This window comes from Phacochoerus africanus, chromosome 1 (assembly GCF_016906955.1).
Source record: "Phacochoerus africanus isolate WHEZ1 chromosome 1, ROS_Pafr_v1, whole genome shotgun sequence".
Taxonomy (NCBI): Eukaryota; Metazoa; Chordata; class Mammalia; order Artiodactyla; family Suidae; genus Phacochoerus; species Phacochoerus africanus.
Window position 1 is genome coordinate 104262316 of NC_062544.1, and position 16832 is coordinate 104279147.

The 16832-nt window shown below is 54.9% G+C and overlaps 1 protein-coding gene across 2 annotated transcripts; it reads right to left on the reverse strand.

Moving 5' to 3' along the window:
* Nucleotides 1–7398: 7398 nt before the first annotated feature.
* On the reverse strand, nucleotides 7399–16515 carry XIRP1 (xin actin binding repeat containing 1). Of its 2 annotated transcripts, XM_047770420.1 has the most exons (3): nucleotides 16370–16427; nucleotides 10174–13507; nucleotides 9679–9746 (listed from the first exon to the last, which is right to left on the reverse strand). In XM_047770420.1, the coding sequence occupies exons 2-3, from the start codon at nucleotides 13501–13503 to the stop codon at nucleotides 9738–9740; spliced, it is 3339 nt and encodes a 1112-aa protein (XP_047626376.1). In that variant the 5' UTR covers nucleotides 13504–13507; nucleotides 16370–16427; the 3' UTR covers nucleotides 9679–9737. The 2 variants fall into 2 exon arrangements, with proteins under 2 accessions (XP_047626371.1, XP_047626376.1); XM_047770415.1 differs by having other exon boundaries at nucleotides 7399–13507; nucleotides 16370–16515.
* Nucleotides 16516–16832: the final 317 nt, after the last annotated feature.

The window sequence follows — 16832 nt, forward strand, 5'->3', positions numbered from 1 at the left end:
AGTTAGAAAAGGTGCTAGTGCATACAACATGTGCAGTTGTTTGGTCAGAGGATGTTTATTTAAAATTCTGATCCTGGGAGTTCCCATCCATGACGCATAGGAAATGAATCCGACTGGTAACCATGAGGTTGCTGGTTCGATCCCTGGCTTTGCTCAGTAGGTTAAGAATCCGTCCTTGCCCTGACAGTGGTGTAGGTCGCAGACGCGGCTCGGATCTGGCGCGGTGCTGTGGCGTAGGGCTCCGATTCAACCCCTAGCCTGGGAACTTCCTTATGCCACAAGGTAAGACCATAAAAATAAATAAAATTCTGGTCCTATTACCAGATTGTTCTCCAATTCTCTTCCACCCTACCTCGCTCCCCAACAGTGGCTATAAATACTCTTTGGATCAGTATATTGGTTTCAATTGGCATTTCTATACTATGCAAGAAGTGAAGCATCTTTTCTCATCGAACCTCTCCTGGGGTCAGACTACCCGGCTGGAGACGGAGCGTCGGACTCAGCGGAGCCAGAGAGCCAGCCGACAACACCCACGGCTCCTTCGTTCCCCCGGCTCCCTTGTTTTCGGCGCTTTCCTTCCTCCCCCATAAACTTCAGATTCCTGGAACCAAGCTCGGTGACCTCACGGGGATGACTTCACATCCGGGACCTTCTGGGAATTTTCAGCAGCACTTTTTCGTAAGAAAACTAACGGGGGAGGCGGTAGGGAAGAAGTAAGAGGCTGCGTCGAGGGAGGGGCGGAGCTCCTGAGGCTGGAGGGAGGGAACAGCCGCGCTGAGCCAGCTTCCTCCTTCTGATCCGGGTAGGTGGAGCTGGCAGCGGCTTGAGGCTGAGCTGCCGCCCCCCGAGACCCGAGGTCCCTCCCCCGCGGCCCTCAGTCGCGCAGTCGCGCACGCGCTCCTCGCCGGGTCGGAGTACCCCCGCGTCTGTAGCTCCCAGTTTGGAACCGGGGGCAATTGGCGGAGTGTTGCCAGGCTGAGCCTCTGCCAGAGTTTTCTTCCAAAGTTAGGGAGTCATCTGACTTGGCACCTGTGCCACAGGTGGGGAGCGGGTACCATTAAGACAGAGATGAAGGGTGTGTGGGGATCCGTGAGTAGCAGGTACCGGCAGTGAAGGGGTGGGGGAGGGGACTCACAAAATGGAAAGGTGGCAAAGGCGTTTTTCCAAGCTACGGAACTGCGGAACTGCGGTAAGGTTAAGAAGTCAGAGAAGGACACTCTCCGTGACTTTTGTTTCCTTGAAGAGGTTGCCTCAGAAAGAGGTTGTCTCGCAAAGAGGTGTCTTCAACATCAAGTATTCCAGAAATGACAACAGGGGGAAATAAGGGGGCTGCATTAAGACTCTTGTAAGCCCTTGGCACTTTGGCCTTCATGGGTTCCTTCCTCCTTAAAAAAATATTTTAAGAATATAGGGATTTCCTGTGTGGCTCAGCAGGTTAAGGATCTGACAGTTGTCACTGCAGTGGCAGGTTTGATTCTTCCTCTCGGGAACTATCCCATGCATCTAGCAGCAGAAACAAATCCAACTAGGAACCATGAGGTTTCGGGTTCTATCCCTGGCCTTGCTCAGTGGGTTAAGGATCTGGCATTGCCGTGAGCTGTGGTGTAGGTCGCAGATGCGGCTCAGATCTGGCGTTACTGTGGGTGGTGTAAGCTGGGGGTTCCCAGCCCTAGCCTGGGAACCCCCATATGCCATGTGTGCGGCCCTAAAAAAAAATGTATTTTATAACTGTGGTGAAAGATGAATGTGTTAATGTTATATATTAAGCCATTTTCTTCTACCTAGAATTTTTTTTCTTCTGATTTTAAGAGAAGTTAAAACATTTTCATGGGCCTCTGAAGTATTGTAGACCTGAAGCTTCATCCATTCTTGCTGGCCCTGGACAAAGCCAGGGTTGTGCGACACAGCCTGGATAGAGCATTAAAGGACCTGGAAGAATGGAGCTGGAGAGGTTATAAACACAGGTTGCAGCTGTACAATAAGGGACTTGAATGACCTGAGGAGTGTAGATTTTATGGTGGAGGTGGTGTGGAGCCACTGCAGGGCTGGACTGCAGGATTGACAGTTTGGGGGTGGCACTGGAGGTGGGAAGGGCATTGGGTTGGCTGTTGCCGGGATGACATTCAAACTCTTTGTGAGCCACAGTGGAGATAGAAGGGAGGGGGTAAGGGAAGCCATTGGTTGATGAGAGGAGGTGGGGCTGGGAGAAGCCTGAGCTGCCTTCTCTGGCTCTCCCTTCCTAGAGGAGAAAACAAGAGGGGAAACTGTGCAGGCCTTAAGACTTCGGGAAGATCAAATGGAAGGTCCTTCAGTAAGTCACAAACCAGGTTTTGTTTTGAGAGTTTTTGTGCCTTAATAGAAATGTGGGCTGTTTCAAGGCTACCTCTTGCCCAGATCTCTGCAGTGGCTCCTGTAGCTAATGCAACCCTCTCTGTGCTGCCTGAGGCACCTCTCCAAAGCTCCATTCCCATTAGGCTGCTTTCCTGCTCCCCATGGCCCAGAGGACAAAACCACAATCCTCACCTGGACATTTCTAGAGTTTAGGATGAGAAAAAACAGACTGGGTTTTCAACACCCCTTACAGTAGAACACTGTTCCAGAGTCTCATTTGGCTATGGGTTTCTTAATCCCAAGTAACTGCCCTTTCTCCCCCACCCTCCAATTTCTGCCAGAAAACAAAAAACAAACAAAAAACTTGACTCCCACCTTCCAATGCAAACACTGGGCTTCCTCCAGAGCAGACCAGGCCAAAATCAAGGGTTAGGGCAGAAACTATACTTAACAGAATTTTTTGTGTGTCTTTTTCGAGCTACACCCACAGCATATGGAGGTTTCCAAGCTAGGGGTCGAATCAGAGCTGTAGCTGCTGGCCTACGCCACAGCCACAGCAATTCGGGATCTGACCTGCATCTGTGACTATACCACAGCCCATGGCAATGCTGGATCCTTAACTCTCTGAGTGAGGCTAGGAATCGAACCTGTATCCTCATGGATACTAGTCAGATTCATTTCTGCTAAGCCACAACTGGAACTCCAGGAACTGTACTTAAGCATTGAAGAACTGGGTTCAAATGACTCCTTGAAAGACAAACCTTCTTAGTGTTCACTCTAAAACACCTAGTAAGATTGAGCACCTACTATGCACATTTGTACCATCCTAGGCATTGGAGATGCAACAATTAACAAATGAGAAGTGATTGCCATGGAGATGATATTCCAGTGGCGAAAGACTTGGCAGTGGGGATGGCACTTTCCAAAGATGGCTACATGTTCTAGAATGCTGCCTTTTCCTCATCAAAAGGTGTCTAATACCCCTTCCATTCAATCTTTGCAGACTTGTGATTCACAGAATGCAGCAGAAGTAATTTTGTGTGATTTCCGAGGCTAGATCATAGAAGGCAATACACTTTCTGCCTTTTTAGTTGGGACACATGCCTTTGGAATCTTGAGATGAAATTCAGGAAGTCCAACTTCTTTGAGACTACCATACTGTGAGGAGGCCCAGACCACACGGAGAGGCCATGCATATGTGTTCTGGCTGACATCCCAGCTGAGGTCCCAGCCTACAGCCAGCATCAACTGCCAGACATTTGAATGAGTGAGTTTTCAGATGTTTGCAGACCCTAGCTGTCAAATTACCCCCAGCCTTTGTGACTTCCCAGCTGAGGCCCCACACATCATGGCACAGAGATAAGCCATTCCTACCGTGTTCTGTCCAAATTCCTGACCCACAGAACTCATGGACATCATAAAATGGTTTTTTGTTTGTTTTGTTTTTTCTTTTCACTGTTAGGATAGTATTTTATTATCAGAGTCGATCATTGTATAATTACACTTACTTTTTTTCTTTAAATATTTTTTAATGATTTTTATTTTTTTCTGTTATAGTTGGTTTACAGTGTTCTGTACATTTCTACTGTTACAGCAAAGGGACCCAGTCACACGCATATATATACACATTCTTTTTCTCACATTATCCTCCATCATGTTCCATCATAAGTGACAAGGTATAGTTCCCTGTGCTGTAGAGCAGAATCTCATTGCTTATCCACTCCAAATGCAATAGTTTGCATCTTGTTTTGTTTTTTTATGGCTACACCCGGGCAGCCATACAGATGTGTCCAGGCCAGGGATTGAATCCCAGCTGCAGCTGTGGCAACACCATATGCTTTAACCCACTGTGCCAGGCCAGGGATAGAATCTGCACTTCCGCAGGGACCTGAGTGACTGCGGTCAGATTCTATTTTTAAAAAATTTTTTAATTATAGTTTATTTACAATGTTCTGTCAAATTCTGCTGTACAGTGCAGTTGGATTCTTAACCCCCTGCCCCGCAGTGGGAACTCCACATTTTTTTTAACCACTAGATTTTAGGTGGTTTGCTATGCAAGAATAGCATCCAGAACACTGACGTTAAACAAGCAAATATGTGAGCAAGATAATTTCATATTGTGATAGGTCTTCAGGAAAAAAAAAAAACCCACAGGATAATTTGGAGGAAGACCTCTACAGATGGGGGAGTAGGATTGGTGGTTGGGATAGGTGGGGGGACGCAGGGGAGGTATGGATTAGGAAAGACCATGCTGGAGAGACATTTGAACTGGGATCTGAATGAGAAGGAGCCCAGCCACTAAAGAGCACCGAGAAGGGACTTGCAGGCAGAGAGGGTTCAGCAAGTGCAAAGGCTGTCTTGAGGCAGGAATCAGCTTGGTGTGTTCTGAGAAGATCTGGAAAGCCAGTGTAACTAGGGGGATCTGAGTGAGGAGGAGAGTAGGGCAATTAAGTTGGACTGCAGAGGCAAGTCTTTCTGGTCTTACAGTCCGCTAAGAAGAGTTAGATTTCAGACTGGGTGAGCTGGGAAGCCCGTGGAGGGTGTCATACGGGGGTGACTTGGTCTGATAAACTTTTGATAAGAGCTTTAGGTACCAGGTGGAGACAGCCTGTAAAGACAGGGCAAAGGAATGCAGACCACTTAGGAGGCTATAGCAGTGGTCCAGGAAAGGGGGAATGGATGGTGTCCTGGGCAGGGTGATGGCGGTGAAGACGGGGACTGGTAGACAAATTCAGGAAACGGAGACAGTGACAAGGATTAAGGAGAAGGGAGAGGCGCCGGCTGGAGGGACGATCCCGGGGCGAGGCCGCGACTTGGGTGAGGACCGGAACCGGCATCCTTCTGGAATCTGGGAGGGCGGCTCCGAGCAAGGGCCGGCCAGGACGGCGCGTACTGGCGTCCAGCGTCTGCAGTGCAGAGCCGGCCCCTGGCTGGGAGCCTGCCGGGTGTTTCCAAGCAACGGCTATCGCAGCCGGAAGCATTCTGAACCAGGCAGCCTGGGTAACGTCATCGTCACCTTGGCGACAGCGGATGGGAACACGCCCACTCCGGGCGCCGGGGCGTGGCTTGGAAGCCTTAAACTCCGCCTCCGGCAGGCACTGCTTCAAGCCCCGCCCCTTCCCCGCGAGGGGAGAGGCACCGCCTTGGTCTAGGCGGCAGGTGTGACAGCAGGTGTGCAGGGCACTGGGCCAGGCCGCAATGAGCGGCCTCAGCTCTCCTTGGTGCGCGCTCACCACCCGCCTACCAGCCTCTCCCAACTCTTCCACTAGGCTACCACCTCTAGCCATTAGAACTGACTCCTCTGTCATTCAGGTCACCTCTGCCGAGATGCTTCCCCAGCCATCTGAGCTAAAGTAACTGCCAGCTGTCTGTCTTCTCGTGGACTGATCTTGGCTTTATTTCCTTCACAGTACCTCTCCTTTCTAAAATTATCTTCTCCGCTTATAAATTACTGTCCTCCCTAAATTCCACGAAGTCCGGGATATATTCTGCCATGTTCATCTCTATTCTGAGCACCCTGACAGAATTTGGCATGAAGTACGTGCTCAGTAAATATTAGCTGGATGAATCAGTGAATTCACTGAATCATTTCATTCATCTATGTGTTCATTTATTTGCCATTTATGCAGTGCCTTCTAGACACTTACGATAAACAGTAAGATTACTGAGATGCACAAGTCAGGGACTCCACCTGGAGGTGAGAAAAGAGATTAAAGCTAATAATTACAAGACTAAAAGTGAACATCCTTGTGTTCCAGATGCTGGGCATAGGTCCAAGCACTCTACGTATATTAATTCATTTAATTTTCACAATATGATCATGCCCATACAAATGAGAACACCAAGAACAGTCATATTATTAGCTGCCGGGCCCTGTAATCAAGTGAGATTCCACAGCCAGTAGAGGAGGGGGACATGTGCTGAGGGGGTTATAGCGATATGTGTAATAGGCCCAGGTAGGTAGATTTGCTATCTTAATTGCTTCCACACACCACAGTCTTCCAGAGGACAGGCTGCTTCCAGCTCGGAGCTCTGCTGCCCCAGGGGAACCCATCTGCCAGTGGATTGGGCAATGAGGGAGGTGAGAGGGGTGTGGCGGGCTGAGCCCTGGGCTGGTGCTTGGGTGGGAGTCTACCTGTTCAACTGAAGCAAAGTGTGCACAAGTTCCCATCTAACTTTGTGGGGGGCAGGTTGTGTGTATTGGGGAAGTAACCACTGTAAGTGGTAAAGCCCCTTCCTTTTTGGATGGGTATCTAGGAAATCCAGGAACTACATTCACTCCCACCTCTGGGTTTTTGTCTGTGCTCTCCCCTTTCCTAGCAGATGCTTCCCCCTAATTTTCCCATAATTTTCTTTTTGTTATTCAGATCTCAGGTGAAAAGGTCTGCCTTAGCCACATTCTATAAGGCACTCACCTATCACTGTCACATTATCATGTTTTAAGACTTCTATCCCCAAATGGAGAGTGGCCTAGTCAGGTGCATCACCTGTATTCCTGATCTGACTTTTTTTCCCGTTTATTCATGGTCTTTCTGCCTCTTTATTCTAGAAAGTCATTTCCCTGAGAGACTGACCCTATTAGACCTCACCTCTGTGTCCCTTGCTACCTAGAACAAGCCTGGCAGGCTGGAGGCGCTCAGTGCTTTTTGAAAGTGTGGAAAGGGCCCTTCACCAACTCATTCTGGCTCTCCAGTTCCAGGTGTGTGCTCTCCCCTTCCCAGGAACCCCTGCTCTGCACATTGCACCTGGCTTGACCAGGAGGAAGTGGCCCAGCTCTCTTGGCCACTGGAGTTCTCCTGGCTTATGGCCCTTCCTCCTTCCTGGGCCTGGCAGGGCCGTTCTTCCACTCTGGAGCAGGAGTCTGTTCAAATTCCCCTCTGGGGTGATGTTCAAAACCTCCGGGGGGAAGCCAGGTGTAGAGGGGCAGCATGGTATGTATGTGTGGTGGTGTAGAGAGCAAAGAGAATGGGGGACAGTTAGGCCTTTCTGGTTCCCAACATGTGGATGTTTTCCTTCCCATAGTGAGAACCAAGACTCTGGGACAGATACACACTCAGACACAAAGAGGAGGGAATAAAACCTGGGTTTATTCAGACCGTGTCCTTCCCTTTTGAGGGGCAGAGTGAGGGGTAGTGGGGGTGGAGGGAAGTTTTGGGTTCTAGGGACATTGCTGATTGCCAGCCTTTTCTGTGTGAGCTTTGGAGCAATGAAGATGGTGATGAAGGGGCCCTAGGATCAATGTGAAACAGAGACCAATCCCTTGTCCAGCTGGTCTTGTTCTCTCCAGGAATTAAGGAGAAGACTCATAGTAAAAGAAAAAAAGGCTGAAAGTCGAGGGTGACTCAAGGACTCTGTCTCCCGTAGTGGCTTGCAGACTCACTGGTGTTGGCACGCATGTCTGTACATATTATAGCCTCCACTGGTAGCCATAAGCCCCCATCCTGTTCCTGTGCTTGGGCAACTCAGGGAGCATCTTTGCAGTTTTCTTTTCCCTCTCTTGCAAGAATGCAGATGATGGACGGAACCGATGAAAAAGAAACTGCCCACAATCTCAGCAGATACCTTTTCTTCTTGGTCCTTTCCTCACGTGTGCAAAAGGTAGGCACCCACCTCCGTCCGGAGCCCGGGGGATGGGTGGGAGGTGGTGGTGGGAGGTTGAGGGGCTCACTGAGCTGCTGGCTGGAAGTGGTTGCAGGGCATAGGCGCCATCCCTGCTTCTGCCAGGCCCCCGCTGAGCTCGGCTGGGCTGCGCAGGAACTGCCTCATCAAGGGGGAGGTATGGAGCCCGAGGTGGGGGTCTGGGCCCTTGGTTAGCTCTGTGGGCTCCGTGACCATGGTGGGGAATGTGAGTGCTGTATTCCCACACTGGTTCACCCTCTCATGCTGCTCATTCACAGTTCTTGTGGCTCCGTAGCACTGGGAGCCACCTGGCCCAGTCTGCAGCTCCAGAATGCTCTTCTGCTGCCCAGTGGGCAGGGGGCTGGCTGAGGCAGGAGCAGGCTGGGGCTGTCCAGAGCACTCGGTGGCCTCCCTCTTCCTGGCCTTGTCCTGGACATCTTTCTGGTGGAGCTGAGCTTGGCCCACATCCTGGCTGAGGTGTGTGCTTTTCACTGAGACATCAGGGCTGCCCTGAGGTCTGGGAGCCTCTGGAAGTTTCCTTGTGGCTGACTCGATAGAGATGAAGGTTGGGGAGGAGGGTGAATGTCTGCTGGGAGGTAATACTCGAGGGAGGCCCAAATCTTCTCTCAATGTGTCCAGCCTCCTGATGGTAGAGGTGGGCAGGGCTGCTTGACTTCTTGCCTCAGTGGGACTTCTGACCTTGGCTTGACTCCAGATCTCAGTAGGGCATGTACCATCGGTTTGGCTCTGAACTTCAGTTGGACCCCCGACCTCCTGGCTTGGGCAGTTGGGCCTAGCTCTACTGCTGTCTGAGACATTGACCTTGTGGGTACTATGGTCCTTTGGGGGTCTCTGGGGATGGCCCCTGGTGTTAGTCCCAGGCTGGAGGCTAGACATGGAGCTGAGGGCCTTGTGCACGGCCTTCTCAATGTCCAGCAGCCTGGCCAGGGTCTGTTCCTTCAGCAGGGCCACCTCCGTGCTGACCCTCGTCAATTCCCCAAAGGCCTGCTCCACAGAGGCCTCGGGCTTGTGGGGGGCAACGGGAGCTGGAGGGGCCCCTCTCAGCTGGGGCACAGCCTCAAAGAGTCTCCGAAGCGCCCGCACATCCACAGTGCTTTTGGCCTCCTTCTCCAGGGCTTGCACTTGACTCAGGAGGCCCTGGAGCTCTTGCTGGCTTCCCTGCAGGATCTCAGGACTTCTAGGGGCTGCTTGCTGGGAGCCATCCATGCACTTCTCTCCTGGGGAGCTGAGGCCTTGCTGCAGTGAGGTGGGGTCACTTCCGGGAGCTGAAAGCTTGGGGGACTCAGGGCTCTGGTTGTTGCTGTTCATAGCTTGACTCTTGGTGGGCTTGAAGGCTGTGGTGCTGGCGCCATATGGGGGACTGGGTGGGCGCTGTCCAGTGGGGCATCTAGCCAGAGGTATGCAGCCCTGGCCTGCAGTGATGGGGGCCTTGGCTGGCCGGGTATCATGGTCAGCTGTATCAGTCTCACCTTGTTTGCATTTTCCTTGCCCCTCCTCCTTAGAGGTGCTGGGAGACGGGGCTAAGGGCTTGGGCAGCCAGTGAGGAAGAGGGATCTGGCTTAGGTGTGCAGGTTTGGGGGGCAGCTGGGGCTTCTTCCTTGGGCATGTAGTGGGCTCCAGTTTCAGGGTCTTTGCCTGTGACTCCCCAGGGCTTCTTTGGCCAGCAGGGCTGCTGTGGGAGTAGAGAAGGGGGTCCTGTGGGGGCTTGGAGGCCTGCTGGCTGGAGTCCTCATCATGGCCAGCTCGGGCTGGAAAGTCAGGTCTCGTCACAGCAGCTGGGAGAAGAGGAGGAGGAGGAACAGAGGCATTATGGGAGTGCAGGCTGGCACCTGCAGCCCCAGGCCCAGAGGCCAGTGTATGGTGGGCTAAAGGGGCAGCCTTCAGGGTGGTCTCTGGAGCTCGGAGGCCCCCTGGGCCATATGCTGCCATCACCTTCTCTGGAGGCTCCCAGGCCTTCTGTGTGTGGCCCCCAGGCTCCTCTTGCTCAGGCCTGAGACTCTGAACTGGGCCTTCCAAGAATGGGGTGGGAGGCTGGGATGTGGGGGAAGTCTCCCTGCCCCTTGGCAGGGGTCCTCTCTCAGAAGGCCGGACACCCCCAGGTGGGTCAAAGGTCCTCACAGGGTGAGCAGTGTAGATGCCATCCTGAATAGTCACCCACCCCCCAGGCAGCTCTCCAGGCAGTGCTTTCTGTTCCCCACTGACCTTTCTAGGGGCTGCTGGGATCCTGGGGTCACCTCCTGCCATAAGCTTGGTGTTACTCTGGGCAGTCCCAGTGGCTTGCTGAAGACCATTCTGGGTGGGCGTAGAGGCAACTCCAGGGGCAGGGCCCTGCTTGTGCTTGCTCAGAACTTGCTGGTGCAGGCTCTGGGCTTCGGCTGTTGCTGTCCGCAGACTCTGCATAGCAGCCTGGAGGTCCGAGGCCCCAGGCCCTGGGGGCACAGTGGTGGCTCCTTCTGACTTTCCCAAAGCTGCCATCCCTTTCTGACCCGTGCACCTGCTTTCCTGCTTTTCTGCCCCAGCCAGAGGGACTGCCTTTCCAGTGGCCTGTGGGGGGCAGGGGGTGGCTCCCGGTCTCCTCAGATTCTCCATCCTCATGCCTGGGTCCAGTGGGGGGACATGGATGATGCTCTCTGTCGGGGGCAGCCTCTGGGCCCCTTCACTGACTGGCTCTGGACTTGAGTCAGCTGGGGGCTCCCACCGCAGGCTATGCAGGCTGCTCAGGTCTCCTTTGTCTATGCAGCTGGCCAGCAGCTGCACACTGCTCCTCTCCGGGGCCCTGCTGGTTAGCCGGGGCTGCAGAGAGTAGGCAGTCAGTGCCACCAGGCCCTGCTCTGTCTCTTGCATCACTAGCCCAGTCCTCGCCACCGAGGTCCCAAGGCCACAAGCCAGCAACTGCTGGAACTCAGGGTCCATGTCTTCAAGGTTCCCATTGCTGCCTGGTGCTGGCAGTTTCAGCGGCTTGAGTTGAAGCTGGCCCATTGGGTCCTCCTGCACCAGCAGCCCCTGCTGGTCTATGTCTGGCCGGCGCAGCACTTGGCGAATGATCCTGGGAAGCTCGCCAAACACCAGCTCCTCCTTCCGAACCTGGGGACCACCCTGCCCAGGGCCTGGGAGCACGTACTTGGCCAGGCAGAGCTCCCCTGGCCGTCGGGCTTCCATGAGGATGCCTCCATGGTGCAGGATGCCAGGCGTGGCGTGCAGAGTCCACAGGGTCCCCTCGGCTGCAGTCTCCTGTCTCTCTAGAACTCTGTCGGCTGAGGAGCCCACGGGTTGCTCCTCTTGGAAGTTACCCCCTTGGATACTCTCAGCTGCCAGGGAGCCCATGGGGCAGTTCTCAAAGAGCCAGGTGAACTTGTGCACAGAGCCCACTGGAATGGGCTCAGGGACGACCCTGGACTCCTGGTCTTCCTTCTTGCCTGCCTCCAGGGCCTGGAAAACCTCCTTCTGGCGAGACACCTGCCCTGAAGGGATGTCCACTCTGCTGCGGTATCGTATCAGCCCTCTTCTGCTGGGACGGCCTGAGCCCTGCAGAGGCTCGGTCTCAAAGACGTGTCTGTCTGTCTGTCTTTCCCCAGCCTGGACCTGGCTAACCTGAAGGTGCTGCTCCTGGGAAACTTCTGGCTTGGCTGGGGGTTGGGACATGAACATCCAGGTGCAGGACCGTGCCTTGTCCTTAGTTGTGGGATCTGTGACCTCTGACCCCTGCTTCTCGGCCAACTCACTCATTGGGCACGTCTCAAACAACCAGCGGATGGTCTGCACATCACCCTTGAGGGGTGCCTCAGGCTGAGGGCCTCCCGGAGGCATCCCTTCCTCTTCCTGTCGTTCCTGCTGCTCCCGTTGGTGGATTACCTCCAGGGGTTGAGTCTCAAAGAGCCACCGGGCAGTGCCCACATCTCCAGCCACCACTTCCTCCCGGGTGATGCCCCGCACCACGTCAATGGTACTAGGGTTTCGACCTAGTTGGTCTAGGGGCTGTGTCTCAAACATCCACCTGTAGCCCTGCACATCACCTCCCACGACCTGCTCTCTGCTGACGGATGTCAGGGCATGAAGGTGGCCTTTGCCATCCTGCATGGCGTACACTGGGGACCCTATGTCTTGGGACTGCTCAGCAGAATCAGTTCCTTCTGCTCTGCTTACATTCCCATGGGCCAAAGCTTCACCCTGCCCGATGCTATCCAGGGGAAGGGTCTCAAAAAGATTCTTGAAGGTCTTTACCACATCCCCCTGGGGTGCACACTGAGAGAGGGACAGCGCTGAGGAGCCATCGCTGGATAGATGCTCACGTGTGAACCCCTTATTCTTCTGGGGACCCACTCGCTGCAGGTGGCCCACTTGGACCTTGTCTCTAGGTGTGTCCAGGGGCTTTGTCTCAAATAGCCACAGGGTGGAGTGGACATCACCAGGGACCACTTCCTCTTTGGGTGGGACCTCTGCTTCAGCCTCCTCTTCCCCCTTGAGAGTGTCTAGTGGTCGGGTCTCAAACAGGTGCCGCTGCTGCTGAACATCTGGGCCAGGAGGGATAAGATCTGGGGATGGCTGGAAGTCCTTCTCATCCACCAAGATCTCCCGGATGGCATCCAGGGGCTGTGTCTCAAAGATCCAGCGAGTTGCGCTAACATCAGGCCGGGCTGCCTCCTCTAGGGAGATCCCCCGGATCACCCGCACCTGGCTGGGGTCCCGGTTGATGGCGTCCAGAGGTTGGGTCTCGAAGAGCCAACGGGCAGTCCTCACTGCATTGCTCTGGATCTCCTCCCGGCAGGCGGCCTTGACCTCATGGATGGCGCCCTCTGCATCCTGGATGGCACACAGTGGCTCTGTTTGGAACAGCTTCACCGTCTTCTTCACATCACCCTTCAGCTCCTGGATCTCTGAGCGTAGCTCCAAGGGGCTCTGTTCCTGGATGGAGGGACGAGAGCCCAGGCGGTCCAGTGGCCGCGTCTCAAAGAGCATCCTAGTACCTTGGACATCGCCACTGGCTTCAGGCTCCTTCACTGGAGCCTCCGGTGCCTCCGTCTGGCCTGTCAGCTCATCCAGCGGCTTTGTCTCAAACAGCCAGCGGGCTGCACGGACATCCCCTCGGGATGGCTGAGGTCTAGCTGGCTCCTGGTCTATGCTGTTGGCAAAGGATCCTTCTTCAAATTTTCGGGAGGTGGCCTGAACGTTGCCACCAGGCACGGGCTCCTTGGCAGGTGGCCTGTCATGGTCCCCAATGGCATCCAGCCGCCAGTTCTCAAAGATCCAGCGCATGCACTGGACATCACCTTCGGTGGGCTCCTCGGAACCCAGGACCTCAGCCAGGTCTTCAGCCACGGCCTCAGCCAGATTCTTGCGGAGCTCGGGGTGGATGTGCTTGTAGAGGCGGCGGAGCTCACTGGCTTGTCGCTGCTGGTGGAACTTGGAGAAGGACTCCTTGGGTGGTGGCAGCGGCAGATCCTCAGGGGCAGGTGGGGGAGGGAAGGGCAGGTCCTCTGCAGTTGCCACTGGGATGGTTGGTTTTGGGGCCACCTGCGTCTGGGTGTCAGCCATCCTTCTGCAGAGAGGGCACAGAGATAAGGATGGGGCGGGGGATTTACTTGGGATGCAGGCCGGTTGCTGAGAGAAATGGCAGCGAGCAGGGCTCTGGAAAGGGTAGCCCTGGGGTGGCATGTGCTTAGGCACTCTCTTCCCTTTTCAGACCTCACCTGGCTTTCTGCCTGCCACCTGCATGGTGACAAGTTTTTGAACTTGAGGCACATGGAACCATCCATCATGGTGAGTCCCTGCTTCCCCAGAATCACCTGGGTTGCTAGGGAACAAGCAGGACGTTGCTGGGTTTGAGGCTCTGTCCTCCAGCCCCACAAGGGATACCCAAACCTCCATGAGGGGGAAATGGACATGCCCCATCCTCTCCTGCCTTTGCCAAAATCAGTTTTTCCCTGGCAGACTCCCAGGTGTGTGTGGCCAGGGGGCAATTCTGATTTAAGGGGTCCCAGCCAGGAAGAGGCAAGTCCCTAAAGTGGTGACATTTTCCCATGGAGAGGAAATTCCTTTCATAGCACCAGAGGGTGTGCTTATCACCTTCACCAGTGGCGGGGGGGGGGGGGGGGGGGGGGGTGGCTTGCCCAGCCCTTAGCTCTTGACGTAACCCTTCAAACTTCCCCAGGCCCAGGGAGGCAGAGCAGAGGCCAGCAGCCCTGCTATAGTGGAAGCAGTCAAGGGTGAGTGAGGGTTTCTTGTGGTCAGGCAAAGCCCGATTCTGACTTCTAAGTAGAGGTTTTCTGTGCCAAGACTCAGATGGTCTGAGTTAGAGGGACCTCAAGGATCTTCTGGCCCAACCACTTTTAATTAAAGGCAAAGAAACCCAGGCCCAGAGTTGGATCTTGGCAAATGAGGGGCAGACAGTGCTAGCTCGGGGTTCCTAGACCCTATAGGTAGGTAGTATGAAGATTTCTTAGTATCTGTGGTGTCCCTCTCTTCTCCAGCAGGCACCCTAAGAGAGTGTGAGGGTGACAGCCCAGGGAGGGGAGGCAGTGGGACCAAGGGCTTTTCTGCAGAGATAGCCCCCCATCTCGCTCATGGGGCCTTGTCCCCAGTTGGGTGCAAACTCGAGTCTCCTGTGCTCCTCCTCTTTCTCTCTTGAAGCCCATCTGCTTCCACCAAGGCACTGCCTCCGCCACTGCCTCTGCTGCCCCTCAAGCCCTCCTCTGGTCTGTGTCCTCTCTGTCTTATCTGTCTTGTGACAGGTGTACTAACAGTCCCCAGAGGCCAGTGGGGAAAGAATGAGAAGCACGTCCCCCCTCTCGCTGCCCCTGACCCACTGCTCTGCTCCAGGCTCATTGCTAAATATAGCCAAGGTCCTGGCCTCAGTGTGGCAACCTGGGGGCGGGGGGGGGGGCGGGGGTCGGTCAGGCTCAGCCAGTGGGACTCTGGGAACCTCAGCCCACCTCATCTCCTTCCCTGCCCTGGGTCCCCTGCCTTCTGAGCTGGTATCAGGCCCCTGGCCTATAGGATCACTGGTGCCAGAACCCTCCCCTAGCCAAGAGCTCTGGGAGTGGGGGAAGGACCTCCTCCTCATGGCTACCCCAGGGAGGGGGGAACTGAGCCCTGCCCCTGCCCCACCCTCACCCCATCGTGCCCACCAAAGGCATCAGCGCCCCAGGGAGGGTGAACCCTAAAGCCAGCAGCCCGAGTCTCGCCACAAACTCTGGGTAGTTCCTTTAGTGTCTGCGTTCTCAGGAGGATCCCCTGCCAAAGAGAAACCTCGACTGTCCCCGTTTCCTCCCTGTCCTGTCTCCATTGTGGTCTGAGCAGATGGCATGTACAGGCCATCAGCCTCACCCCACTCCCACCCTCAGGAATCTCCAGAATCCCTGCTATGGTCATACATCGTCAGAATCACAGTACAAGAATGGCAGACCTGAGGACCCTCAGAGGTCACTGAGCCCTGCCACACCACCCCTCATTGTTCGGATGGGGAAACAGGCCCCAAGAGGGGAAGGAGCTGACCTAGGAGGCTCCACCAGGTGGTAGTAAGACCTCCCTACCATCTGCCCTGAGTTTCCTGGGGCTTCAAAAGCAGAGGCAGGGGTTGGGTGAGGGCAGAACTCAGAAATGGGACCAGACTTAGGGCAGGGTCTGAGCCCCAAGTGGTGGCCCTGAGCTCAGCTCCTTAGGGCTGTGCCAGCCTCCTAGGGTGACCCCCACTTTTGCCCCTAGGTCTGCTTTTTTCAGCCCAGCCCCCTCCATGCCTCTCTATACCTGGGCAGACTCAGATCTGCTTGCCCCCCACCCCCTGCACCCCCCTCCCCAGGTCTTCCCCAAGGGTTTTCCCTCTGGGCAACATGATGATCTGCATCCCACCCCAGGTCCTGGGCCATGATATGTGGGGAGCTGGGCTCAGGCCGGCCCTGGGGAAACATTCCTGGGGCCAGATATGCCAAGACTTTCTCTAGCAACAGCTGGGCACAGGGCTGGTCCTGGCAGTGCCGAGTCCTGCCTGCTTCCCACTCTCCAGCCCCCATGTCCTCCCCCGCCTCCTCTGTCCACTTTCTTCCAGACACTGGGCCTCACTGGGGCTTCCCTGGAAAGAAGCCCTGAAGCCTGAGGAGCATCATACCTGTATTTTAAAAATCGTAACTTCAGACTGCCTCCTCCTGAAAGCCTTTGTGGATTAGGCCAGACTGGCCGGAACCTGCCCCTCTGCTGGCTTCAGGCCCTTGGCAGTCACCCCGAGAGCCCCTGTGGGGCTCATGGTAACTCTCCCTTAACTTCCTCGTGTATTCTTTCTTTCAGAACCATCTACTCACCCGCCTTTCAGTGTGTGGCCCCTAATAATACTAGCCTGAGAGGGTCCAGAGGGGTCCTAACCTGGAGAACCAGCCTCGCTAGGAGAGACAAGGGGCCGGTTACTTACCTGAGGGTCCTGTTTGGCTGATGGGGGCGTGGGGTCTGCGGCAGGTGTGGCCTAAAGGTCTGTGGTTCCTCTTGTTGTTGTTTGGGGCTAGTTGTGCTCTGCTGGCTCGGCCAGGTGCCTTCTCGCTGCCCAGGCTCTGGGTCTCTGTCCCCTGCCAGCCCCAGCAGCTGCCTTTATCTGGCTGGTTAGGGGGTGGGCCAAGGTGGGGGCGGGTGGGGGAGGCTAAGTTCAGAGTATGAAGTGGTTCAGTTATTTTTAGGGCTTGTGGAAGTTACGTGTCCATCCCGGGAATCGGTTACATGTTTCTTCTGCTAGGGAGGGGAAGGGGAGTGAGCAGGGAGAGCTTCATTCATCTAGGTCTCATCTGAGGATCGGGGTCAGTGACTCAGCCACCATGGCGGTGTGGACATCCCGGACTATTTTGAGGGAATGAATGTGGAGGGGCATCTGACACCTGGGTGGC